The sequence below is a fragment of the Chiloscyllium punctatum genome, chromosome 1 (assembly GCF_047496795.1).
Source record: "Chiloscyllium punctatum isolate Juve2018m chromosome 1, sChiPun1.3, whole genome shotgun sequence".
NCBI lineage: Eukaryota > Metazoa > Chordata > Chondrichthyes > Orectolobiformes > Hemiscylliidae > Chiloscyllium > Chiloscyllium punctatum.
This window is the reverse complement of record NC_092739.1, coordinates 126,756,278-126,783,301: the sequence shown is the minus strand read 5'-3', so window position 1 is coordinate 126,783,301 and position 27,024 is coordinate 126,756,278. Positions and strand designations below refer to the sequence as shown.

Below are 27,024 nucleotides of genomic sequence, written 5' to 3'. Positions count from 1 at the left end.
GATGCTGGAAACCAGTGTCTAGATTAGAGTGGTGCTGGAAAAGCACAGCAGGTCAGGCAGCATCCTGTATGACTCTGCAGGCACCCTGCCTCTATTCCTGATGAAGGGCTTTTGTCGATTTTCCTGCTCCTCGGATGCTGCCTGACCTGCTGTGCTTTTCCAGCACCACTCTAATCTAGACTCTTGTTGGAGGGGGTGCTTTCATATAATGATTTTATTCCTCATGACTGACTGTCATGTGCTCAAGTCTTTGGAGCATAGTGTAAACCCATCACCACCTAATTCAGCAGTATTAATTCACCATCGAATGGATGTTGAATCCAGGTTATCTTCGTGGATCATTGAATACTTAAAAGTTAAGGGTCAAAAATTGTAAATCTTGGTCCACTTGAGACTGTTTTTGATGAAGGAAGCCAACTGAAAATATGCCACCTCTTCCTGAATATCTTGCATGAACTGGTATGGTATGTAAGGTTTTCACAAATAAAAGCAAAACAGCTCATCAACATTTGGTCGTGATGTTTGCTCCAAATCCAATTATTTAGATGTGATAGATACTGGCCTTTCTGGCCTTACATCATTTCAACAAAGGAATGAGCATCAAAAGCAATTTGGACCAAGCTGCATAAGTCAAATCACATACAGAAATATCTCTCCTGGACAATAATGTGAAACATACACAACAAATACTCATCCACATAAAAAACATACTTCAATTCTCACTTGTTTCTCTCTATAGGCTGAAGTGCAAGAACACAATTATCAGGAGACAATGACATGGGTCAGTACTTGTTTGGCTCTATATTAAACAACTTTCACCAACATTAAGTTTTGTTAGTCATTTATGTCTGAGAATTTTTGTGGCTCAAATGATTTATTACACATCAATGTAATGGATGTCAGTGCTGTGAAATGAGCACTTTTCGACATTGACTATTTGTCAGTGCCAGAACACAAACCAACTACTGAGTAAAACCCTCTTCAGTCTGTCCAATAATGCATCTAATCTATGCACACAAAAAAATGCTCCCAATTTTACATTAAGTCTAATTCTGCCATTTCCCACACTAATAACCCACATCTTTGGTCCATGCATTTTTAAAAATTGATTTGTGCCATCTATCAGGTTGAGCTATACTTCAAGAGTCAAAATTTAAAATTGATTTAATACCAATAAAACAAACTTTTTCTCATCACTTTGGATAGAAGTTTTGGAAGAGACTTTTCTGGATGAGAAGTGAAGAGCAGCTCTGTATTTTATTGCATCTCATTAACCATTGGTCTTTAAACATTCCGGTTCAATGAACAAATTTAAATGACTGATTTATTTCTTCAAACATAGATGGTAGGCAGCTTAAATGAAGTATAAACAAATTAGACTATAGAACCAAGAGATCTATTTCTGAGCTATAAATACATGGCAACATAACTGACCAGTAAAGGTAAAAACCGATGGAAATAGGATGTGGATTCCCGCACTGTGGAGGTCAAACATGATTGCAAAATATAGAACAATACTTCCGAAGACTGAAAACGCATTGACAAATGTCCAGTAGGAGGTGTCTAGAGCAATCTGCAAGAAAAAAAATTAAAATTTGTGAACATAATACTTAAATCAGAAGCATTATATATTTATCAAATTTCTACAAAATGTAGTAAAAAAAAATCAGCTTCACATTTGTCCATTTTGTTCGGTCAGTATTACAACTGAAGAGATAACCATTTGACAGTGACACCATAGATTCACTCTGTGACGTCTTTGCTCACTTAATTAAAATCTAGATCAATGACAGAATGTAATTTGCTTAGCTTGCTGAAAAACCAAGACGAGAATTTGAGGCAGAAGTAATGCTCAGGTTATATCAGAACTTGCTGTTATTAATGAGCAACTTAGCTGTTGCACAGAGTTAAATATAGCAATCAAGAGGTTGCTATCCAGGTTGCTCTAGGAGACAGGGAGGACTGCAGAGGCTGCATCATACTGGTATCTCACCCAGAGACTGCACTGAAATATATTACATAAAGTGAAGTTGCAGTTCTTTTTCAGATAGGACAGAGATTGGGCACTCAGGGGTTAAGTTCACACAAGTTAATACTACTGCTTTCCTTGACCTATATTAATAACTTGGGTGATAGGGCGTAATTTGAAAAGTTGCAGGTGGCACAAAACTTGAAATTGTCAATCTCGAAAGGGGCAGCGATAACTTTTGACAGCACTTGACCAGGCTGGTGGAACATTTGGAATAGACACAGAAGTGTGAAGTGATGCATTTTGGTCAGAAAACCATAAGACATAGGAATGGAAGTAAGGCCATTCGGCCCATTGAGTCCACTTTGCCATTAAATCATGGCTGATGGGCATTTCAACTCCACTTACCCACACTCTCCCCGTCACCCTTAATTCCTTGAAGACACTTAACATCCCATCCTCCAATGCACTCCATGGCAATGAATTCCACAGGCCCACCACTCTCTAGCTGAAGAAATGTCTCCTCATTCCCATTCTAAATTGACCCCCTCTAAATCTAAGGCTGTGTCCACAGGTCCTGGTCTCCCCGCCTAACGGAAACAACTTCCCTGCGTCCACCCTTTTTAAGCCATGCATTATCTTCTAAGTTTCTATTAGATCTCCCCTCAATTTTCTAAATTCTAATGAATACAATTCCAGGACCCTCAGCCATTCATCGTATGTTATGCCTACCGCTCCAGAGATCATCCACGTGAATCTCCGCTGAACACACTCCAGTGCCACTATGTCCTTCCTGAGGTGTGGGGCCCAAAATTGGACACAGTCTTCCAAATGGGGCCTAATCAATGCTTTATAAAGTCTCAGAAGCACATCACTGCTTTTACATTCCAACCCTCTTGAGATAAATGACAACATTACATTCGCTTTCTTAATCGTGGACTCAACCTGCAAATTAACCTTTAGAGAATCTTGGACTAGCACTCCCAGATACCTTTGTACTTTAGCTTTATGAATTTTCTCACTGTTTGGAAAATAGTCCATGGCTGTATTTTTTTTCCCCCAAAGTGCAAGACCTCGCATTTGCTTACATTGAATTTCATCAGCCATTTCCTGGACTACTCTCCAAAACAATCTAAATCTTTTTGCAGCCTACCCACCTCGTCAGTACTACCTGCCTGTCCACCTAACTTTGTATCATCAGCAAACTTCACCAGAATGCGCCCAGTCCCTTCATCCAGATCATTAGTATATAAAGTGAACAGCTGTGGTCCCACTGAACCCTGTGGGACACCACTTGTCACCGGCTTCCATTCCGAAAAAGAACCTCTTATCCCAACTCTCTGCCTTCTGTCAGACAGCCAATCCTCAATCCATGCCAGTAGCTCACCTCGAACACCATGGGCCCTTACCTTACTCAGCAGCCTCCTGTGAGGCACCTTATCAAAGAAGGTGATAGATAAGTCTAGATAAATAACATCACGGGGTTTCCCTGGTCTAACCTACTTGTTACCGCTTCAAAGAATTCTAACAGGTTTGTCAGGCATGACCTCCCCTTACCAAGTCCATGCTGACTTGTTCTAATCTGACCCTGCACTTCCAAGAATTTAGAAATCTCATCCTTAATGATGGATTCAAGAATTTTGCCAATCACCAAGGTTAGGCTAATCAGCCAATAATTTTCCACCTTTTGTCATGATCCTTTCTTGAACAAGGGATTATAACAGCAATTTTCCAATCATTTGGGACTTTCCCTGACTCCAGTGAGTTTTGAAAGATCACAATTAATGCCTCCACTATTTTGTCAGCCATCTCCCTCAGAATGTAGCCCATTGAGGCCAGGAGATTTATCAATTTTTAGAGCTTTTAAGTTTTCTAGCACCCTCTCTTTTGTCATGGCTCCCGTACTCAACTCTGCCCCCCAACTCTCCTTAATTGTTGGGATATTACTCATTTCTTCCACTGTGAAGACTGACGCAAAGTACTTATTAAGTTCTTCAGCTGTTTCCTTGTCTCCCATCACTAACCTTCCAGCAGCAATTTGGAGCGGCCCAAATGTATACTTTTGCCTCTTGTTTGTTTCTTATGTATTGAAAGAAACTTTTACCATCATTTCTAATATTACTGGCGAGCCTACCTTTATGTTTGATCCTCTCCTTCCTTATTTCTCTCTTGGTTATCCTCCGTTTGTTTTTGTACTTTTCCTAATCTTCTGATGCCCAGTGCTCTTGGCCACTTTATAGGCTCTCTCTTTCTCTTTGATACCATTCCTGACTTCCTTTGTCAGTCATGGCTGTCTAATCAACCCTCTCTCCCCGATGGATAATCTCTCTTTTCTTTGGGATGAACCTCTGTACTATGTCCTCAATTACACCCATTGTTGCTCTACTGTCTTCCCCACTAGGCTCTACTTCCAGTCGATTTTCGTCAGTTCCCCTCTCATGCCCTTGTAATTACCTTTATTTAACTGTAACTCCATTACATCTGATTTTGCCTTCTCTTTTTCAAACTGCAGACTCAACTCTACCATATTATTATCACTGCCTCCTAAGTGTTCCCTTACTTTAAGATCTTTCACAAAGTCTAGCTCATTATATAGCACTAAGTCCAGAATAGCCTGCTCCTTGTGGGCTCAGTGACCTTGCCTTTCTGACATGCCCTATTTCCCGGGACATCCTGACCACCGTTAGGAGGTCTGTACATAACAGAGTTATGTTTTTTTTTGCCTTTGTGGTTCCTCAACTCCACCCACATAGGGTCAAATGATGTGGAGTCTATGTCATTCAATGCCATCGATTTAATTCCATTCTTAACTAACAAGGCCACCCCCTCCTCCACCCAGGAGAGGTAATAGAAATAGAAGGGCACAACTATAAGTGGGGGAGGGGGGTGGGGGGTTGCCCACAGCAAGCTCCCAAAAACAACAATGCCACAATGATGCTATGACCAAATTCTCTGGTTTTGATAAAGGGATAAATATTGGCCCGAACACCATGATTACTCCATTTAAAATAGTATGGGATCTTTTACATCCATCTCATCAAGCAGAGGTACACTTATTTAAATGTTTCATCCAAAAGATAGCACATCTCAAACTGTAGCACTTCCTCAGTATTACATTAGCCTTGATTTTTATGCAGTAAGTGGAGCAAAATGTTAAAATAACTGATGGGTCAATGTGCTCTCTGGTGATCCATTGCAAAAATTCAAGATCAGGTTACAAGACTATCTCCAGGGATAAAGGAACTTCAGTGACCTGGATTGGAGGTCTGTACATAACGGAGTTATGGTTTTTTTTGCCTTTGTGGTTCCTCAACTCCACCCACATAGGGTCAAATGATGTGGAGTCTATGTCATTCAATGCCATATCCTCTTTTGAGAAGGTGAAAAAGAATCTAAAATCATGATAGAACATGGAGAAAAATGGTTTCCACCTGCAGAGAGATCAAGAATTAGAGGACTCCAGTATAGGTGAATGACAAAATAATCAATGGAAACTTGAACAGTGGTTAAGATTTGGTGTGCATTGCTTGAAAAAAAAACATGGTGGATTAAGATTCAACAACAGTCTTCACAAGGGGTCAGGATAAGTACCTAAAGAGAAAGAATTTGCAGGACTATTAGTAAGGGCATGAGAAGACTAGAGGAGTTGTGGTTGCAAAAAGCAGATATGGAGACCACATATCCTCTCCTGTGTTGTAATTATTTGTATGTTCTACTTACACATGAAATATCCTTCAAAATTCAATCTTGTCTAAATATGATAATTCTTAATTACTGCTAATCAAACTCTCCAAAACAGGAAAAAAAATAGCATTTTCAGATCTAGATTGTAAGTGTTAAAGATTATAATTAGGTTTGGAGAATTAAAAGATAGTAAAAGTTAAATAAGCCTTATAAATTTACCTTATCTCCTTTCCCCCAATTTGACGTTGCAACAATTTCTCAGTTGATATTTTATACATTGGTTTTAAGGAAACTACACCTTATTCAAATGACCTATTACTTTCAGGAAGAAGTGAACATGCATTCGAAGGTCCCTCCATTTTGCTACACTTCTCAGTCAACTACATTTACCATGTATTCCCTTACCTTAGTTACCAATACCTAACCATATGACTTCATACTTGTATGGATAATACTCCCATAATATGTGGTTGACAAGAGGTGCCAAATCACTTGAGGTAGTGGAGGCCAGTAGTGCATAGATAAAATCCTAAACGAGCAGACATTCCCACCTTTGGATGATGAGAAAAATGGAAATAGCATTGGATAGCCCACAAAACATTTGCTTACCTGAAAATTAACAGTAATGGTGAGAGATGAGGCTGTAGTGACTGCAAACGACTGGTAATCTGTTGGTGCCTCACCATCTTGGCCCATTGTTTGAAGGAATGCTCCGTAAGGTATGAAGAAAATGATTAGGGATACAATAATGCCGTGAAGCAAGCTGAGAAAAAACTTCTTAAAATTGAAGTAAGAACCTTTCTGCCCAGGTATATAAAGCGTTGGAAACCTAAGACTCAGTTTATCAGTGACATCCTATAAACAAAGGAACATAAGAAAGAAATTTTCAACAAAGAGATACGGTGCAACATTACAAAAATTCAAAACAAACTATAAGAGCATGACAGGTGTGGCATATTTTAATCTCACACATTGAAAAAAATTGACACTTCAGTCTATTGGTTTGGACAGGGATTTAGTTTAGGTGGTATTATGCAGGAGTCAAAAAAATGTGTAGCTGGAAAAGCGCAGCAGGTCAGGCAGCATCCAAGGAGCAGGAGAATCGAAGTTTCGGGCATGAGCCCTTCTTCAGGAAGGGTCCCACAGAGGGAGTCAACAGAATTATAGTCCATCAGCATCAGTAAAGTTGCCATAGTCCCAGAGACCACACACTGCTCTTTCAGTAGAGAAAGACAACTGATGATGGTTTGACCTAAAGATCACCACGCCTTAGATGAGCAGTTAGGTTGAGAAAGAGAAATATTCATGGTCACCTCAGATGGTGTGAGAACTGAATCTATGTCACTGGCATTACTCTGGATTGCAAAGCAGCCATGCAACTAACTGAGTTTATCAGCACCAGTGTAACATTTTCAAACAACCTGTGGAGGAGATTTCGGAGGATGTTGCCTGGGATAGAGCACTTTACCTATGAAGAGAGGCAGATGTTTTAGTTAGATCAGAGAAGGTCGAGAGGGCAACCTAATATAGTGTATACGATTGGTGGGGCATGATCAGGGTGCATAGATAGCAACTGTTTCCCTTAGATGAAGGGTCAGTAACAAGGGGAGCACCCTTTTCAGATGAAAGGCCGGAGCTTTACAGGGGAGGTGAGGAGAAGGTTTTTCAGAGTGGGAATGCAGGTAAAGGCAGGTAACCTCACAACCTTTAAGTATTAGAATTAGCAATTAAAATGGCATGATATTTGAGGTTATGGGCCAAATGTTGCAAAGAGTGTAAAGTTAGCATAGCGTTTGATTTGGAACAAAACTGGATAAGCCAAAGGAACTCTTCTATACTGTATAATTCTATGATTCATTTTTATCAAACACAATTCCCACCTCAGGCGACTGTGTAGAGTTTGCACATTCTCCCAGTGTCTGCATGGGTTTCCTCCGGGTGCTCCGGTTTCCTCCCACAGTCCAAAAATGTGCAGGTTAGGTGAATTGGCCATGCTAAATTGCCTGTAGTGTTAGGGGCAGGGGTAAATGTAGGGGAATGGTTCTGGGTGGGTTGCGCTTCGGCAGGTCGATGTGGACTTGTTGCGCCGAAGGGCCTGTTTCCACACTAAGTAATCTAATCTAATTTAATCTAAACAATGGAACTTCTCAGCAGAAATCATAGATGCATTACAAAATTGTGTGCCATGTCACACGAGGCAAATTAAGCTCAAATGCCCCAAAAAACCTGGTTTTTAGGAGTATTGTAAAGGTCAAGAGATTTTCTAACCAATCTGTTCAGGCTGATGTTATGACACACCCCTGGAGCAGGTAGGACTCGAGTCCAGACCTTCGGGCTTAGATGTATGAACACTACCATTGCTCCACAATTTCCCTTAAGGGAGGCAGAAAGGAACAAGTATAGAGAAGGTATTTCAGAGATTGGGGTCGAGGTAACTGAGGTGGAGTGGATGCAAAGGAGATTAGAATTACAGAAACATACACATCAGAGGGTTACACACAGTCAGTCAGTCATTATGGCACAGGAAAAGGCCATTAGGTCCACCAATGCTATTCCCATTCTCTGTGGAGTCAGCCCATGCCTCTGCTATATGCCACAGCTCTTCAGAGCGTCATACTAGACTCAAAACATTAATTCTGTATTCCTCCATACAGATGCTGCCAGATCTGCTAAGTTTCTACAGCATTCACTGTGTTGATTTCTGATTTCCAACAGCCATAATATTTTGCATTTATTTATATATGACACCATGGTTGTGGACAGACTGTTCAATTTCAAGATGGATGTCAGGGAGAGGAATTCAGTGGTACATTGGGAAGAAGGTTTGGAACAGTTACGGAGAACAATGGCTTTAATCTTGATCATATTTCAATATAGCAAAGTTGCATCCATCCAGTACTTGATGTTGAACAAGCATTCAAATAATTTAGTAATTCTGGCGGTATCACGAGAGATGATGGTGAGGTTGAGTGGAGTGTGGTTAGCATCTGGTACATGCACATATTATCTCGCCATTGAACGTATGAATAAGTTGAACAATACCTGGTCAAGCACCCCAACGACCAATACTGGAAGACTGCTGTACAGAACATTGTATAGTGTGATAAACCAATTCTCGTATGCAGTCTGTACACAAAGAGAAACAGTAAAAATTGCTTTTTTGTTTAATTCTTCAAATCATGATTGGCTTGTGAAAATAATGGAATGCATGTTTATCAGGGTGGAAACAAACTACTTTAAAATGACAAAACGTAATTGCTACTCAGAAGAGTAATGGAGTAAACTTCAAAACAACTGACGTGTAACAAGAAAAGGCGAACAAGACTAATAATCCTGGCAAACAGGACATAAAACAAGACAGGTGCTCTGTTCAGGACAGCCTTTAAATTTGACAATTAACTCAATGTATGTTGCCAGTGCCCAAATCCTTGCGACTTGTTATTCCAAATAATTTGAGCATCTTGAATGCCCTCAAAGTATTCTTGAAGTGGTCCAACATATTAAACAGTTCATGGGAGACCCTGGTTTGTGGCCAAGCAAAATGGAGAAGGCTCATTTGAGAAGGCACCAAGTACATTTAGGGACTTCATTAGGGACATGTCAAGGTGAAGTCAAACCATGGAGTGGAAAGTGAAGCAGTGAAACTTTCCAGCAAATCATCTACCCACTTTTTCAAGCACCAATCCTCCCACATGTCGAACTGAACACAACAAATTTGAGTGGAAGAAAGTCATTCTTGACTCTGGGGGACAGCTGCCAAAGGAGGATTGGCAAACCTTGGAGCCTATTATCTTTCATGCTGTACCATTCTTCAGTGATACCCAGGTCAGATTTCTTTCTGCAGGTTCACCAGCCACATTGCATCTTCCTTTTAAGACATGCAGATTTCCATTAAGCATTGCTGTCAAGTGTTAACTGTTAGCCATTCACAACATTCTCTCTCTGTTCAGGAGTGAGATTGCAAATTGGAAGCTCAAAATATTTAGAGGAACAAGTAGCAAGGAATTGTACACAAGCACAGTTTAAAATAATTTACTACGATCTCCTGGATGCTTCAAAACAAAATTTAGCCCACCTAAAGTTCAGGGTGCCACCACAAGTATAGACAAACAGAAAAATAGCTTCACACAAAATGGTTAAGTCAATATGCATTACTCAAAAATCAAAATTGGGAAACACAATTGAAGAATTTAGACATATGAAAACAAAAGATTCTGGATTAGTGGTGCTGGAAGAGCACAGCAGTTCAGGCAGCATCCAAGTAGCTTCGAAATCGACGGTTCGGGCTTTTGTCCGAAACGTCGATTTCGAAGATACTTGGACGCTGCCTGAACTGCTGTGCTCTTCCAGCACCACTAATCCAGAATCTGGTTTCCAGCATCTGCAGTCATTGTTTTTACCTATATGAAAACAAAGAATGATTCCAACTCTGAAAAAAGAAAATAGATATTTCTTTGGGACTAGTAACTTCTGAGTATTTCAATGTAATGGAATTATTATTAACTTGAACTCTAATTCCCCTATTTTTCTATTAATTGCAAATAATTAGCCAATTAAAGTTTAGTAGTAACAAACCTAATTGTCATAATTTAAACGTAGTCATGATTCGGAGATGCCGGTGTTGGACTGGGGTGTACAAAGTTAAAAAATCACACAATACCAGGTTATATAGTCCAACAGGTTTAATTAGAAGCACACTAGCTTTCGGAGCAACGCTCCTTCATCAGGTGATAGAGGATCAGGTGACTATCACCTGATGAAGGAGCATCGCTCCGAAAGCTAGTGTGCTTCCAATTAAACCTGTTGAACTATAACCTGGTGTTGTGTGATTTTTAACGGCATAATTTAAAGTCTTTGATGCCATATATACATCAGTGGTAATAATGCAACTTGCTTCTTTTAAAAGCTTAATAAAATTTGTCTTCTCTGCCATGCTTTTCTTACTCATTTTGTCCTCTTTTTCATTTTGATATTCCCATTCAGTGGAGTGTTATTATTTTAACCACACTATAAAGCAGCATGTTATATATTGTTGCTGCCATTTGTCATTTACTTATGAGTTATAACATTTACTTTGCATCAGTCTCAAAAATTGTCTTTACCTGTGCAGAAAATCCATTGAAAAAGGAGTACCAAAAGTGAACCAGTGTAAAGGCAAAGTTCTTGTAGAAGAAGTATGTTAAAAACTTGCACATTCGGATGTATGACCACCTCCCATGGACCAGGAGTAATCGCTTCAGAAAACGAAACTGCCCAAAAGCATAGTCACTTGACATGACAGCCTGCATGCCTTCCTGACCACTGATTCCCACACCAATATGAGCAGCTGTAGCATAGAGGAATAAAGACAAGACTGCCGGTCATTAAGGTTAAACACTGGATTTTTCTTCAAAGCAGATTGAGAAATTCAACTACCATGATTTGACACATTCTTTTCACACAAACACCCTCTGTTGTCCTTCATGTGGACCTATTCTTTTCCTAGTTACCCTGTTGCTTCTAATATTCATATAAAATGCCTTGGGATTTTCCTTAATTCTACTTGCCAATGACATTTCAATACCCCCCTTTATTCCTCCTGCTTTCTTTATATTCTTCAAGGGCCTTAAGGGTGTACACCATTGCTGCTAACAGTCAGAGACTGAGAGGTCCTACAAATATATCCCAATATCTTCAGATAGTTCGTGAATGCCCAACTCATCAATTTGTCTTTGGCTACACTTGTAACTTTGATGGTAGCCTGCAGCGCAGTACTGATCAACATTGCTTTTTAAAAGAACAACAAAATAAATTTCCTTCTAAAGTAGATCATAATTAGTAGAATTAATAATGATCATCATGCACTTCAGAATGTCTCAGACAACAGTATTTCTAAAATAAGGATGGAAGTGCAGGACAACATTAAAAGAAAGCATGTAGTTGTGTGTTCCAGACTGCAATTGTATCTCAAGGAGGTTTGTACCAAGCCTTTAAAAGGACCAGTTCAAAATTGAATTTTTGTTACATAAAACTTCAAAAATTCCTTCTTTTGTGAAAATTCCATCTAACAGTATAGATGGGCCCTGTTTCCTTTCTTCAGAACATAGGCACCAAAGGAAAACAGTAATGCAAGAGACCTTTATACTGCCTGTCACTTTTAACCTGCCACTTACTTTTAATCATGTTAACATCATTAGCACCATCTCCAATTGCCAGTGTAATGGCTTTCTTGTATTTTTTCACCAAGTTCACGACCATGGCTTTCTGTTTAGGGGTTACCCGACAGCAGACCACAGCAGTGCACAGGCAGGCTAAATCCACAAAGTCTTTCTGTCGCTTTTCTTTGGCAGCTTCATCTTTCTGATCCTTTTCAATTTGCATCTTCTTCTCATCCTCGGTTTTTGGACGCCGAAACCATTTGTTTTTCCTTCTTTTCTTCTCTCTGAGAATTTCGTTCTGGAAAACAGGTTTACCATTGAAATAAAGGAAATGTTGTAGGTATTTATCCTCTTAAATTGGATCTGCTATTCAATTGGATCATGGCTGATCTGTGATCTAGCTAAAATTCATCTTTGCACTGTTTCCTGTAATATTTCTGGTTAAGAAATCTATCAATCTCAAATTTGATCTCAACAATTGACCATTGTCAAGATGACAGATTAAGAGACTTCCAAAAGTCCTACCATTGTATGCATTTGTTACCTAACTCCATTCCTGAAAGCTACTGATGTGAAGTTCCTTGGTTCTGAACTCCCTAATAAGTACAAGTAGTTTCTCAACATTTACTCCACTCCATTGATATCTGGAAAACTTCAAACAAAATCAATCCTTAACTTTCTGAACTCCACTTGAATAAGTCTGCAAAATAAGAACAGAAAATGCTGGAGAAACTCAGTAAGTTTTGCAATGTTTGTGGACAGAGAAACAGACTTAACTATTCTCAAGATAAAAGCACTGAAAAATTGTTGTTTTTATGCTGGTAACAGAGGGAGAGGAGAAGCAAGAGAAACAGATGATGAGGGTGGCCAGAGCAAAAGACTAAGTGCTGATGATGGTAAAGGTGAGATGGAGATGTTAAATAGCTATAACAATTAAGTGTGAAGGAAGATAAAACGGATCAGCTCTGCTCAAACATGATTTATGTGTGTACATGTACGAAGTGGAGGACAGGCTGAAGTTGTTGATCCTGAAGGCTGTCATGTGCCAAAGTGGAAAATGAGATGCTGGACCACCAGTTAGCATTGAGCTTTATTAGAATACTGTAGGCCCAGGATGGAAACATTAGCATGGGTGCAATTTGTTATAATGAAACAGCCAGTAACAGCAAGGTTGGTGTCCACTCTTTCGGACAGAGCAGACGTGTTTTACAAAGTGGTCACCTAGACCCTGGTGTTGGATCTGGTTGAAGATACCAGAAAGATAACTAGCAAATGATAAGAGACCTGACATTGGGCTGCTTTTTGAATGGAATTACACTGAGGTCAAACAGATCTGCTAAGAGTTAAAACTGCAGGAAATCAGGAACTGCCATCTCTACTTGTTATGACATACATTTGGACAAAACATCTGGGACTGCTTGCATGCACTTGGACAAAATGTTCAGGATTGGTCCTGTGCACACGTAATTACAAATAAGACACAGAGACTGGTGTATAAAAAGTCTGAAGAAGTGCCTTTGTTCAACAACACTTTGAAGAAAAACGTTGTGTAAGAAGGTTACCTACGTCAGGAGGTGTGGTGAAGATGTCAAGCAGAGCTTTCAGCCTGGTGAGTTGCAAATTCTCCCAGGTAATAAAGTTTGGGTTTAGTTACAGAAATTAGGTAGTGAAAGCCAGTGACTGAGATATCTCTAGTAGTTAAAAGTGTGTGTTATTCATTTAAGTACTTAATAAATGAATGGTGCTTTTATAAAATTCGAAGTGACTCTGCGTTTCTTCGTCTATGTATGCATTGTTGTCTCTCAGAGACAGGCAACACTGGAATAAAACCCTAGTTTGTCTAATCTCAGTTTGTAACTGAGGAATCCTTATATTATTCAGTTCAATCCACCCTCCGAACCCAACAAGCAAAACCAGCTGACTTTTAGAGATAATCTGCTAAAATGAGAGAACTCAAGCTTAGTTCAAAGCTTGATCCATTGTCCAGCATCAAGGAAAACACGCCTGGGTAAACTAATCTTGTTGGGCCAAATGGCCTGTTCCCATACTATAGGGATTCTGTGTTCTTTGATGTGTAAAATCAGCACTGCATCTGATCTAGTGAATTTCACATACAGATTTGGTTGCTACCACACCATCCCTCCCATACATGTCAGTTTGTGCTAGAAATCAGTTCAGATATACGCTTCATGCAATTTGCAATTGCAATTGTTTAGTTTGTAAAATATTACTTACCAACCAGGAACCAGTGATGACCATTGCAGGTTTTACATCATGAGGAAAAATGGTGTTTGCATTGAGGATTGTGTTTGTTTTCCCTTCGGCCATGTTTGCCCTGTTCCTTTGCATGGTGTTTAACATATCACTGAAACGTCAATTTAGCAAACTTTAAGAATCTCATCACATCTTACATTTGATAGTTAGTCATGCAAAGAAGCAAAACTTACAAGATGGTCATGATTTGGAATGCACTTTTTACTAAAAGTAGAACAAAGAACACATCCACTCAGGTATGTCTACAAGATCAGGCTATCATGGGGAAGGAAATTCAAACTCAAGTACTGCATACAGAAAAGGTCTCTAAGACATATGTTGGCTTTGTTAGTTAACACAAAATTCAGTGGTTAGCACTCTGCCTCACAGCGCCAGAGACCTGGGTTTGATTCCAGCCTCGGGCGACTGTCTGTGTCGAGTTTGCACATTCTCCGTGTCGGTGTGGGTTTCCTCCAGGTGCTCCAGTTTCCTCTCAGTCTAAAGATGTACAAGTTAGGTGAATTGACCATGCTAAATTGCCCATACTGTTCAGTAACATGTAGGTTAAGTGGGAGAGATAATCTGGATGACAAATTTGATTCAAAATGACTGACATGTTGTTGTTGTAATTAAAAAAAAAACACACGAAGATTATTGTGTTCCATACCTTTAAGGGAGCTGAAATTTCTGGTTAGCACAGTATGCTGAACAAGGTGACAATATAACATTTGCTCAAACAGCTGCACGGTGGCACAGTGGTTAGCACTACTGACTCACAGCGCCAGAGACCTGGGTTCAATTCCCGCCTCAGGTGACTGACTGTGTGGAGTTTGCGCATTCTCTCAGTGTCTGCTTGGGTTTCCTCCCACAGTCCAAAAATGTGCAGGTTAGGTGAATTGGCCATGCTAAATTGCCCATAGTGTTAGGTGTAGGGGAATGGGTCTGGGTGGGTGGTGGATCGGTGTGGACTTGTTGGGCTGAAGGGTCTGTTTCCACACTAAATAATCTAGTATCTAGCTAGCTCAGGGCTGTGTTGCTTGGGTACAAAACAAATTCAAAGTCGGTCAATCATTTAAATTGTGCCCCAAGATGCCAAACTCCAATCAAGTTTGAATTTAATATTTTGACAATATTAAAAACAGCAAAATGATCAATGTTTTGGGGTATAAATATCATACATTTCGAACAGTTATTCAGAATGGCAAAGAGCACCAATAAAAAAACAGAACCATGCAGACTGCTTGCAAAACTGCTCTTTTATAAAGTACCTTTATCTATCAAAGATCTGTGAAGCAGAATCCCTAAGAAGAAAAGAAGGCGGCAGAGGAAAATCCAAGCTGCCTAGTTTTGAAGTGTGATTGTAAATCGTAATCCGGATTTTTATCCGACCAGTATCGTACAAGGGAAGGTAAAAGATAGGTTTAGAGAATGGAGTGTAAATAGTTGTTTGTTAATTATTCTCTGTTAGACCGAATAAAAAGTTGTCAATTTTTACTTTACGCAGTGACTTATAGTTCCTTACTCTCAAATTTTAACAGATTACAGCACGGCATGAATCTTTTCTGTGTTGCTGGTTTAAATTAGCAGAGGGGGTTTATCCCGTGATGTAACATAATGAAATGCTGTAAATTGGAAAGGTCATTTGCACATTCTCCAAAAATACTGTCCTGATGAGGAAAACTTACAAGTTGCTGAGGATACAGTAAATTATGCAAGTTCTTTCTGAAAGGTTTCTTGAGGCAAGACAGCTGGTTGTTATTCCTAGAGATGCAGGAAAAGTCCAGCCAAAAGCAACATGAAGAGTACTATCTTCTGATCTAAGAGGGAGAAACCTTACAAACTATGTAACATGCAAAGTGTTTTTGCAGTAATTGATTAAAAAGTTAAATGAAAATAAAATAAATCGCTATTTGCAAGCAAGATGAAACTCCAAGAACTTGTGTAACTGAACTCTAAACCTTAAGAGTTGTATACTGTTGGCTTTTACTGGTTAAGCCTTATATTTTTTCTAAGATGGAACCTTCTGTGGTGAATTATGACAAAAGGGGAAAATGTTGCTTGTGTTGTGTATATAAGTTAGTTGTTAAAATGATTGCAATGTTGAAATTTGATGTCTTTGATAGTGTTCAGGGAAAAAAAAATCAATGCCATTCTAAGCTGTTTTCATGTGAGTGGTATCATTCTATGGTCAGTTCTGAGTCACTTCAACTTCCCAGAGCCTATCATTGACGAGGCACAGGTCAGGAATGTGAAGGAATATTTTCCGCTTGCCTCGATGAGTGTAACTCCTACAATATTCAAAAAGGTTGACACCATCCAAGGCAAAGCAGCCTGCTTGATTGGTACCTCATTTCACCATCTTGAACATTCATATCTCTTCGCCACAAGTAATAGCACAGTGTACTACCTACAAGATGTATTGCAGCAACTTACCAAGGGTCTTCACCAGTATTTGGTGCCTGGAAAGAACAAAGGTAGTAGATGCATGGAAACATCATCACCTACAGGCTCCCCTCCAAATCATACAATGGATCAACTTGGAACTACATTGCAGCTCCTTCATTCTTGCTTGGTCAAAAACCTGGATCTCTCACTCCAAAAGGGCAGATGAACTCTAGTGGTTCAAGAAAAGGACTCACCAACACAGGGACAATTAGAAATGGGCACTAAGTGTTGGTCTTACTAGTAATGCTCAAACCCCAAGACTTAATTCAAAGAAAAGAGTCAATAATTTTCTTTTTCTCGATACCACTGCTGAGGGTGGTTCTTTTGTTCACGTTAATGCTCTCACCACGATGTGAACAAACTTTGAACTATCCAAAAAGCTAATATCTTTAGCCATTGCCTGCTTTCTTTTGAACTAGCTCCACTTCATTGGAAAACTGTTGATTAGAAAGCTACAGTACTGGATATCTGCATCTGAATTTCATATAAATCTGCAACCAGAAGATAAATTACATACTTTAGTGGTCACTGATGCTGGACCGTACTTCATTTTTTCAAAAATAGTAAGTTTCAATTTCCAAAGTAAAGCAGCATAAAATTGAGGAATCTAAAATTGGTCATCGCGAGTTCTGCTTTGAGGTGGAAAGAAGGTGAATATAAAAGTGTCAATGAGCAGATACTAAATTGAAATTAAGTTTGGACTCAATCCTTCCAAGGTAAATCCAGATTGTCTTAGTTTAAAATTTGAAAAATGTGTTGCTGGAAAAGCGCAGCAGGTCAGACAGCATCCAAGGAGCAGGAGAATCGACATTTCGGGCGTAAGCCCTTCTTCAGCTTATGCCCGAAATGTCGATTCTCCTGCTCCTTGGATGCTGCCTGACCTGCTGCGCTTTTCCAGCAACACATTTTTCAGCTCTGATCTCCAGCATCTGCAGTCCTAACTTTCTCTTAGTTTAAAATTTCCCAAATTCTTTTTTCTACGTGTTCATTACATAGAAACTAAGGTGACAGCCCTTGCCTCTCAATTAGCAAGTCATTGATGCAAGACCCATTCCAGACAACTGACTAAACAAATGACCTAGGCTGAGACTTCAGCACAGTTCTGAGGGTGCAGCACCATTGCCTGGTCTATCTGAAAGTAGTCACAAAGATCATGGCTCCTTCTGCTTTCTAAAGTGGCTGTAAAATTCTGACTGCATGATTAGAACACCCTAATGGTGACTATTTATTACTCAAGCAACACTGCAGAGAACCTTATTGTTTGCAAACTGGTTGCATTGTTTTCTACAATATAATGGTGCCTCCATTTCAAGTGTACATCACTGGGTGAAAGCTCACTGGAGGTAATGAAAAATGCATTCGAACTACACATTCTATTATTAAGGTTTAAAAATACTCACTTGATAGCCTCTCCATCATAAATAGTCATGTCGTTGGTTAGTAAATTACAGGAATAGCCAATGTTTTCAGCAGTTTCTATTTGAAGATAGAAATACCTTTTATTAGATCAAAGTTAAGAAACCCAAGATCAGTCTTTATTCATAATATTCATCAAAAGGAATGTAAGTGATGTGAAATTGAACAATTCCTGTATGTGCTGTCAGTTGTCATTTGTAAACAATCCAGATTTAAATCTAGTGCAGATTCAAGGCAGGATAACCATCCCCAAAATACTACCCTCACAAAGGTTCTATTTAAAAATTTAAACATTGAAGATGACCCATTAAAATCATTGCCAAGGGCATTACATGAACTGCCTTTCAATTCCTTCCAGGACAAATTAAAAAAATTACACAGGAAATTATGCTCAAATCTGTGTTGTATACAGAGCTAAAATTATACAAACACTTTTCATTGAAACCAAAAGAAGCCAGCTGACAAAGACCAGACATTAGTGTTTACTGAAAGTCCACAGATGAAAGTAATATTCATTTCAATTGTGATGGATTGAATGAAGTGGTAATCAAGCCTCACCACTCCACCAGTCACACAACCATCAAGGTTTTAATTCAATTATGAGAAGAGCCAATGGTTTTCCCGAATGGTGTTACTATCCCAAATAAAAGAGATTTTCATTAGGCTTCATTAGTGAATCTAAAATAATCAATTAATTCCAAAACAAAACTTCCTCTTAAAAACAAGAGGCAAAACTGGTTAACATCTAAATATAATCCAAATTTTATAGCCACCCCCACAAGACAAGACAACACGCAAGGACAATGCAGAGAAACTTTATAGTGGGCAAGGGAAGAGCAGCCTTATTGGTCAACAGTTTAAAAACAAAGGATCAAATTTGATGAATTTGCACAGTCCACTGGATTTCTCAAACAAAAATCAAACCACTAAGAGTTGTTGACAAATGGAAGATCTTTGATAAAAGGTCTCAGTGTGGATCCAAATTCAGCTGAAGCCAAAGGCTTCAGATATCCATGTTTTTGGATAGTAGTGATGGATCAGCTTTTCAGCATTCACAAAGTAATCAAAATACTGAGATAAGGAAATTTCACTCGGCTTCCAAGTACTTCTACAAAGGATGGAAGTTGTGCAGCCGCACTACCTCTTCTTTCCTTTCTGCTCTGATCAGAGATTCATAATGAAAAACAAGTCAAGAAAGGGATATTAGTCAACCATCAGTACAAGCCATTATTTCTTCCAAAGTCAGCTTTTCCAGCAGTTAAGAGCAATAATTCCATCTCATATCTTTTTCAAAATTTTGCTTGCCAATTTGTACAAGTTATTTGACTTATTCTCATCAGTATGTTCGAGCCCACATTCTACAGTTGACCACATTTTGAACAAACGACAGCAGTTCTCTTCAAACACTTGGTAAAACAAAATTCTAATTCAGCAAGTATCCAAACTGTTCAATATCTTCCAGTTCTTCATGTTGTCCAGAAATGTAGAGACATATTCTTAACATTTCACTATGTTCATTTCACTATGTAAATCCCAGAATAAACAAATAGTTCATTTTGTGACAGGCCAGTTACTCTTCCTTGTAAACCTTCACAATGTTATCACAAATCAAGAAGACCATCCCACATATCTTTATTCAGTGCTTCATAGCACTATTAAGACCAACAGTTCCCAATTTCTAATAACTGCAGCTTCTAATTGGCTCTTAAATGGTTCTGTAACTGTTTTGAGTACTAGTTTGGAGTTCATTCCACGTTTAAATTACTTTGTGGATTAAATCAATGAATTTTGTCATTTTCAATTTGAAATGATTTACTCATTTTATTTAGCGACATTGTTACATTGTGACACAAGTTATTTGGCACATCTTTAATTTCATTTTGTGGTGGCTGAACTGCATTGTGTGCTGGTCAAGCACTGATTCTTACTCTATTGAATGCTTTTCAGTTTTGTCTTTAGCTCATAATATTTTCTTGACTTAATTATTTTATATTCTAAAGGGAAGTCCACTGACCTCCACTAAGAGAGATCATAAGTTGTTCGCACAATTTTGTCCCTTTTTAAAAATATTCTTTTGACGTTTATAATGAACAAAACACCTGAAAGCAGCATCTTGACAAAGACAACCATTCAGCTTTGTCTTCACCTTTCCGATCTCATGAACATAAAGATGCACTAGCACCTCTCCAAAGCAGCTGTATGACAACTACCACTCCAAGCAGGCTCAATGGGTTACATGATCTGCTGTATTCCTATTTCACACCTAGAGTTTCAGCTCGTTTGTGTATTATTCCATGGTTTCTTTTTGAGAGAAAAGATATGTTTCATCAAATTTGGGCTCATTAAGGTGAGGATTTCTAGCAGTGGGAAGTAAATCATGGTGACTCGTCTCAATATCAAAGATTACCAGATCAAGAACAACCAGATTTCAGAGCAGAATAAAACTTTCTGCACTGAACTGACCAAGTGCCTCAGCCCAACGCAGAAAAACACAGAGTAGCATAAAAATTAGTCTGCATTATCAGCAATGGTGATCTGTCTAAATTCAGTTGCCAGTTGAGTGAATTATTGCCAAGATGAAACATGATAAAGCAGTCAAAAAGAATAGTCACATCAAGCTCTTCAAGCCAGGAAGAGAAAATTTAGATTCATTAAATAGAAGCCAATTTTAACCCAGATCCCACAGATAAAATTCACATCCAAGTCACTTAATCACTCGAGTCCTCCAAATTTTTAGATTATAGTGGAATGCACCAAGGAAATTATAACTCATGGTTAATCATTTAGCTTTGTTCAAGTTCTAAACCAATCAGGTTGACTTTGATGGGTGAAGAGTCGAGAGTGTGGTGCTGGAAAAGCACAGCAGGTCAGGCAGCATCTGAGGAGCAGGAAAATCAAAATTTCAGGCAAAAGCCCTTCATCAGGAATGAGGCTGTGAGCCGAGGAGGTGGGCCTTGGGTGGGTAGCTGAGAGTGCGATAGGTGGAAGAAGGTTGGGGTGATGGTGATAAGTTAGAGAGGAGTGTGGAACGGATAGATAGGAAGGAAGACGAACAGGTAGGACCGGTCATGAGGGTGGTGCCGAGTTGGAGAATTGGTACTGGCAGAAGGTGAGGGGAGGGGAAATGAGGAAACTGGTGAAATGCACATTGATGCCCTGGGGTTGGAGGGTCCAGAGGCAGAGGAGGAGTCGTTCTTCCTCCAAACATCGGTGGTTAGAGAGTGTGTGGGAGGCGGAGTTGAAGTGTTCAGCGATGGGGTGGTGGGGTTAGTTGGTATGGGTGTCCCAGAGATGTCCTTGGAAGCGCTGTGCAAATAGGCATCCTGTCTCCCCAGTATAGAGGAGACCACATTGGGATCAATGGATACAGTAAATGACATGTTGGGAAGTACAGGTAAAACGCTGATGAATGTCGAAGGCTCCTTTGGGGACTTGGACGGAGGTGAGGGGAAGGTGTGGGCACAAGTTTTGCAATTCCTGCGGTGGCAGGGGAAGGTGCTGAGAGGGGAGGGTGAGTTGGTGGGGGGCGCAAACCTGACAAGGGAGTCACAGAGGGAACGGTCGTTACGGAAAGCGAACAGGGGTGGGGAGGGAAATATATCCCTGGTGGTGGGGTCCGTTTGTAGGTGGTGGAAGTGGGAAAGGATGATGCGATGTGTCTGGAGGTTGGTGGAGCAGAAGGTGAGGACCGGCTGGGGGGGGGGGTTCTGTCCCTGTTGCAGTTGGAGGCAGGGGGTTCAAGGGCGGAGATGCGGGAAGTGGATGAGATGCACTTGAGAGCATCCTCAACCACCTGGGAGGGCAAATTGCGGTCTTTAAAGAAGGAGGCCATCTGGTGTGTTCTGTGGTGGAACTGGTCCTCCTGGGAGCAGATGCGGCGGAGGCAGAGGGTGAAGACACAGTGCCCTGAGAAATGAACCCCAGGATTGCTGTCACCTATTTTCTTGATTGAAAGATGTGCAGTGTGTGTAGATACTCTTCCTGTCTGTCTTAGAATATGAGGAAAATGTGGGAATTCCAATATGAAGATTGAGAAGTGAGGGTTGAATCATTGTAGAGAATAGTGAGGAATCCCCTGGCTGATTTCTCAACAAGAAAGGGAGTTCATTTGACTGCTCAATTTCAAAAGGTGAATTTTAGTGTAAGATGGAACCTGTAAAGAAATACCTACCCACAACTGTGGATGCAAACCTAGCAGATGCATCATCTACATTTCGGAGTATTTACAGGCTGGGATGTTAGGTCTAATTCAATTAAAAATACATTTTTCATTGAACTAAACAAAAAATATTTGCAAGATCCGGGCCTAGCCTGGACTGAATGACAATACCAACTACTTGGACATATATGCCACTATTAAAACTGAACTCAAGCAGGTAACTTGTTGCATAAGTTCAATGAATTCTGAATCTCAATGGGCAGTTTAGATCGCACACAATGAGTGCAAGATGAAAAGCTTTGACAAATCGTTATTTAACAATACAGAAGTGATGCACTAATAAATGATGATGTGGATACCTGGACAACATAGTTGGAATTATCAACTGATTGAGAACAGTCATTATCTAAGTAGGATATTCTCCATGGCAATACTTTAACCAACCAGAATTCACTTGCCAATTAGCTCTCTCCTCTCATGCCATATAAATGTTCAGTTCTCTTTATATTGATAATTACTCATGAATTGCCTGATGACTGCAAGACAAAGCTTCAAAAATTGTTTTTTCAGCAACATGCAATTCTGCAATACCAAACAATAAGCTTAATTTTAAAATTGATATAGAATTCCTTTGAATGGACTTTAGATAAGAAACTAATTAGAATTAGTTACCTTTTTTGTCCCCTGTTAACACCCAGATTTTAATATCGCCTTTTTTAAGGGTTTCAATTGTCTCTGAAACACCATCCTGCAGTTTATCCTCTATAGCAGTTGCTCCAATAAGCTGGAATAGATAACAAATATGGATGTCATTTTGGAAAAAATAATAAGCAAAAAGAGAAGACTATGAAATTACAAAACAAGACACCAACACACACACACACACACACACACACAAATTCTTAAGACACACTCCATTGATGTTGAATTTTTCTTATACAATCTGCAAAGTCCTTCCCAGGCTACCTTATTCTATCTTTTTGGAAATATTTTTATTTCTTTGTCCCTTAAGTCACTGAAAGTACATGCTTCAGGCTATGCAATCTCTGGTTAAAGAAATTTTTCCTCGTGTTATCAAATTTAAGAGCACCTATATAAAAATGGAGGTCCTTACAAAACTTGATGCACTTCTATTTGAAAGCAAAACAACTGTGTTCAGAAAACCCCAATTAAAAATGAGCAAGTTGTACAGTGATAATGAGAAAGTTTTTAAAAAACTCTTCCACTCCTCATTACCTCAGTGAGGAGACTCAGACATATCAAGTACGGTTAACACATCAAGCTGTGGTTCTACTGAGTGACTGTGGAATAAATCAACCATTTACTGGCCTCATTGTTCAGATTGAAGGAGAAAGGTTCTATACATCTGCTAATCTTCAACCCCAAATATCAGAATATCATCCTATTCTATGTACAATACTGCCTAATTTACACCATTAATGGGGCCAATATAATCAGAATAAATCAAGTATCAGCTATTTTCTTCCCTGCCTGAATAACAAGTATTCAAATCATTTTGTATCAAGCCTGACAAGTGCAAACAAAATCCCCCATCTAACGCTATAGCTTAAATCATATAAACTGTCCTTTGCTTCAACTTACTGAAAATGTTTGAAGCAGCAGAACTGGACTGTTATATTGTGAAGCACACTACAACAGACTGAATGTTCTGCCTTTCAAATGGACTAATCAAACCATGACAACCCAAAAAGTGTCAAATAGATAAACAGAACAATTTTTATGAAATAAATTATATGTACCAACAAATTTGTTTCAATTGCTTCATAGACTCTACTAAGTGCTTCATCACGATTGCTTGTAGAAACGCTGGCTGCTTGAAATCTTTTATTCCACACTGCAAACTCTGCTTCACTGATATCCTTGTACGCTAGACACAAAGTTCTAAGTGTTTCATCTGCAAATTCCTGTAAAACAAAAAGATACACATTCATTTCTGTTCATTCCGTTTTACTTTAAACTCTAATGCTGCATCTTCAGATGTAATGAGAAAGGGAAGCACATTTGCAAACCTTCACAACTAATGTATCCAACCAAGGTGACCAGAGTAGGGTTGCCCTTTCCCAACACTGACTGGTCACAAGACTAAAAGATTGCTTTAACTCTGTAATAGCTCACTCCACCCAAATAGCAGAAACACCGACAAGAAAGAAGTTTACTTTTCCCAATTTTCTTCCCATCACAAGGCTATGGCTTAAGTTAAAGCACAGTTCACGTGGGTTAGTAGTGTTTGTCAGCTAACAACTCTGAAGAGGAGAGGTTAAATTACAATTCATCACATCCAAGTCAGATACAATTCTTTTCTGACATCTTCAAGTCAGACAGCACAGCAACAGACCTAAGTCTTTGATCTGTCCTGACCACATCTCTTGATGGGGGACTTTCTACAATTATCACCAAAAGCATCTCAATAGTGCTACTGTTGACCAAGCTGACTAAGTGCTGAAGGATGTAGGGACAACTCGACTGACCTGAAGCAAGTGGTGAGGAAACTAACCAGAAGGAGAAATATAATCCAGAACCAGGGCTCACAGTCTAAGAATATGGGATAGGCCATTTATGAATGAGATGAATAAAAATTCTTTCACTCACAGTCGTGAGCCTACGGAATTCTCTGCCACAGTAAGCAGTTGAGACAAAAACATGAAATGTTTCAGGGGAAGGAATTAGATATAGTTCTTGGGACTAAAGGGATGAAAAGGTATGGGGACAAAGTGGGATCAGATCACTAAGTTGGATGATCAGCTATGATCACACTGAATTGTGGAGCAGATTTGAAGGGCTGAGTAGCCTATTTCAGCTCCTATTTTACAGATTTCCAAGTAATCAACATCATTGTAACAACTCTTCCAGTAGCACCTGTCATTGGTCCATTAGAAAGAGTAACCTACCAAATGAAACTATACTTGCATATTGAGAATACCCTCTCTACCGTGAAGGATACTGGTCTAAAACAAATGGGTTTGCTACAGTTAACAATAGTTTACTCCAAATGCGGCTGCACAGAGTTTTGTACAGCTGCAGCATGACCTAGTGGCTCCAAAACTCGATCCTTCTACCAATAAAAGGTAACACACCGTATGCCTTCTTAACAACCCTGTCAACCTGGACGGCAACTTTCAGGGATCTACGCACACGGACACGGAGATCTCTTGGCTCATCTACACTACCAAGATTCTTACCATTAGTCCAGTACTCTGCATTCCTGTTACTCATTCCAAAGTGAATCACCTCACACTTTTCTGCATTAAACTCCATTTTCCACCTGTCAGCCCAGCTCTGCAGCTTACCTATTGTCGCTCTGTAACCCACACATCCTTTGGCACTATCCACAACTCTGCCTACCTTAGTGTCATCTGCAAATGTACTTACCATCCTTCTATGCCGTCATCCATTTATAAAAATGACAAACAGCAGTGGCCCCAAAACAGAACCTTGCAGCACACCGCTGGTAACTGAACTCTAGGATGAACCCTTCCTATTAACCACCACCCTCATCTTCTTTCAGTTAGCCGATTTCTGATCCAAACCATTAAATCACCCTCAATCCCATGCCTCTTATATTTTCAGCAATAGTCTACTGTGGGGAACCTTATCAAATGCCTTACTGAAATCCATATACACATCAACCACTATATGCACCTGTTTTGTCACCATCTCAAACAACTCAATAAGGTTTGTGAGGCATGACCTACTCTTCACAAAAAACTGTCTTGACTATCCCTAATCAACTTATTCCTTTCTAGATTATTATAAATGCTTTCTTTTATAACCTTTTCCAACACTTTACCCACAACTGAAGTAAGACTTACTAGTCTAGAATTACCAGGGTTGTCTCTACTCCCCTTCTTGAACAAGGGGACAACATTTGTTATCCTCCAGACTTCTGGTTCTATTCCTATAGACAATGATGACAGTAGGTCAGTATCAGCATAGAAACAAAATTAGCTCCAAAATATAAAACAGGTGAGACTGTGATGTAGTGGGAATATCACTGGTCAAGTAATCCAGAGTCAGGCTAATCCCACAATGACAATTTTTTTTAAAAAAAAGGAATTATAATCTAACCCAATGACAACTATCTAACAATTGTTAAACCAATTGGTTGTTTCACATCCTTCAAGGAAGGAAATCTGCTATCTTTACCTGGTCTAGTCTGCATGCAACTCCAAATCCACAGCAATGTGGTTGACTCCTAATGTTCACAAGAAGTGGTGCCACAGTCCTATACAGTCACGAAGAAGCTGCCTTGGATGTCCTCAAAATGGACCCCATGAAGTTTTCCTCCATTAGGTTAGAAGTGGGAGGTTCACTGAAGATTGCACAATGGTCAGCATCATTCATGACTCTTCACTTATAAAGCAGTCCCATAAGACCATAAGACATAGGAGTGGAAGTAAGGCCATTCGGCCCATCGAGTCCACTCCGCCATTCAATCATGGCTGATGCGCATTTCAGCTCCACTTGCCAGCACTCTCCCCGTAGCCCTTAATTCCTCTAGACAACAAGAACCTATCAATCTCGGCCTTGAAGACATTTAGCGTCCCGGCTTCCACTGCACTCCGTGGCAATGAATTCCACAGGCCCACCACTCTCTGGCTGAAGAAATGTCTCCGCATTTCCATTCTGAAATGACCCCCTCTAATTCTAAGGCTGTGTCCACGGGTCCTAGTCTCCTCGCCTAACAGAAACAATTTTCTAGCATCCACCTTTTCAAAGCCATGTATTATTTTGTACGTCTCTATTAGATCTCCCCTTAATCTTCTAAACTCCAATGAATACAATCCCAGTATCCTCAGCCGTTCCTCATATGCTAGACCTGTCATTCCAGGGATCATCTGTGTGAATCTCCGCTGGACACGTTCCAGTGCCAGTATGTCCTTCCTGAGGTGTGGGGACCAAAACTGGACACAGTACTCCAAATGGGGCCTAACCAGAGCTTT

The 27,024-nt window shown here is 39.7% G+C and overlaps 1 protein-coding gene across 2 annotated transcripts in view; it reads right to left on the bottom strand.

The window, feature by feature from the left end:
- atp8b1 (ATPase phospholipid transporting 8B1) overlaps positions 1–27,024 on the bottom strand; it is a 139,579-nt gene that overhangs the window by 4,012 nt on the left and 108,543 nt on the right. For both annotated transcript variants that reach the window (XM_072573822.1, XM_072573833.1), the window contains 9 exons: positions 23,824–23,988; positions 22,736–22,847; positions 17,889–17,964; positions 14,026–14,155; positions 11,806–12,088; positions 10,756–10,979; positions 8,696–8,779; positions 6,263–6,508; positions 1,435–1,573 (listed from right to left, as the gene is read on the bottom strand). In XM_072573822.1, coding sequence (XP_072429923.1) covers positions 1,435–1,573; positions 6,263–6,508; positions 8,696–8,779; positions 10,756–10,979; positions 11,806–12,088; positions 14,026–14,155; positions 17,889–17,964; positions 22,736–22,847; positions 23,824–23,988 — 1,459 coding nt within the window. The remainder of the gene's footprint in view (positions 1–1,434; positions 1,574–6,262; positions 6,509–8,695; positions 8,780–10,755; positions 10,980–11,805; positions 12,089–14,025; positions 14,156–17,888; positions 17,965–22,735; positions 22,848–23,823; positions 23,989–27,024) is intronic.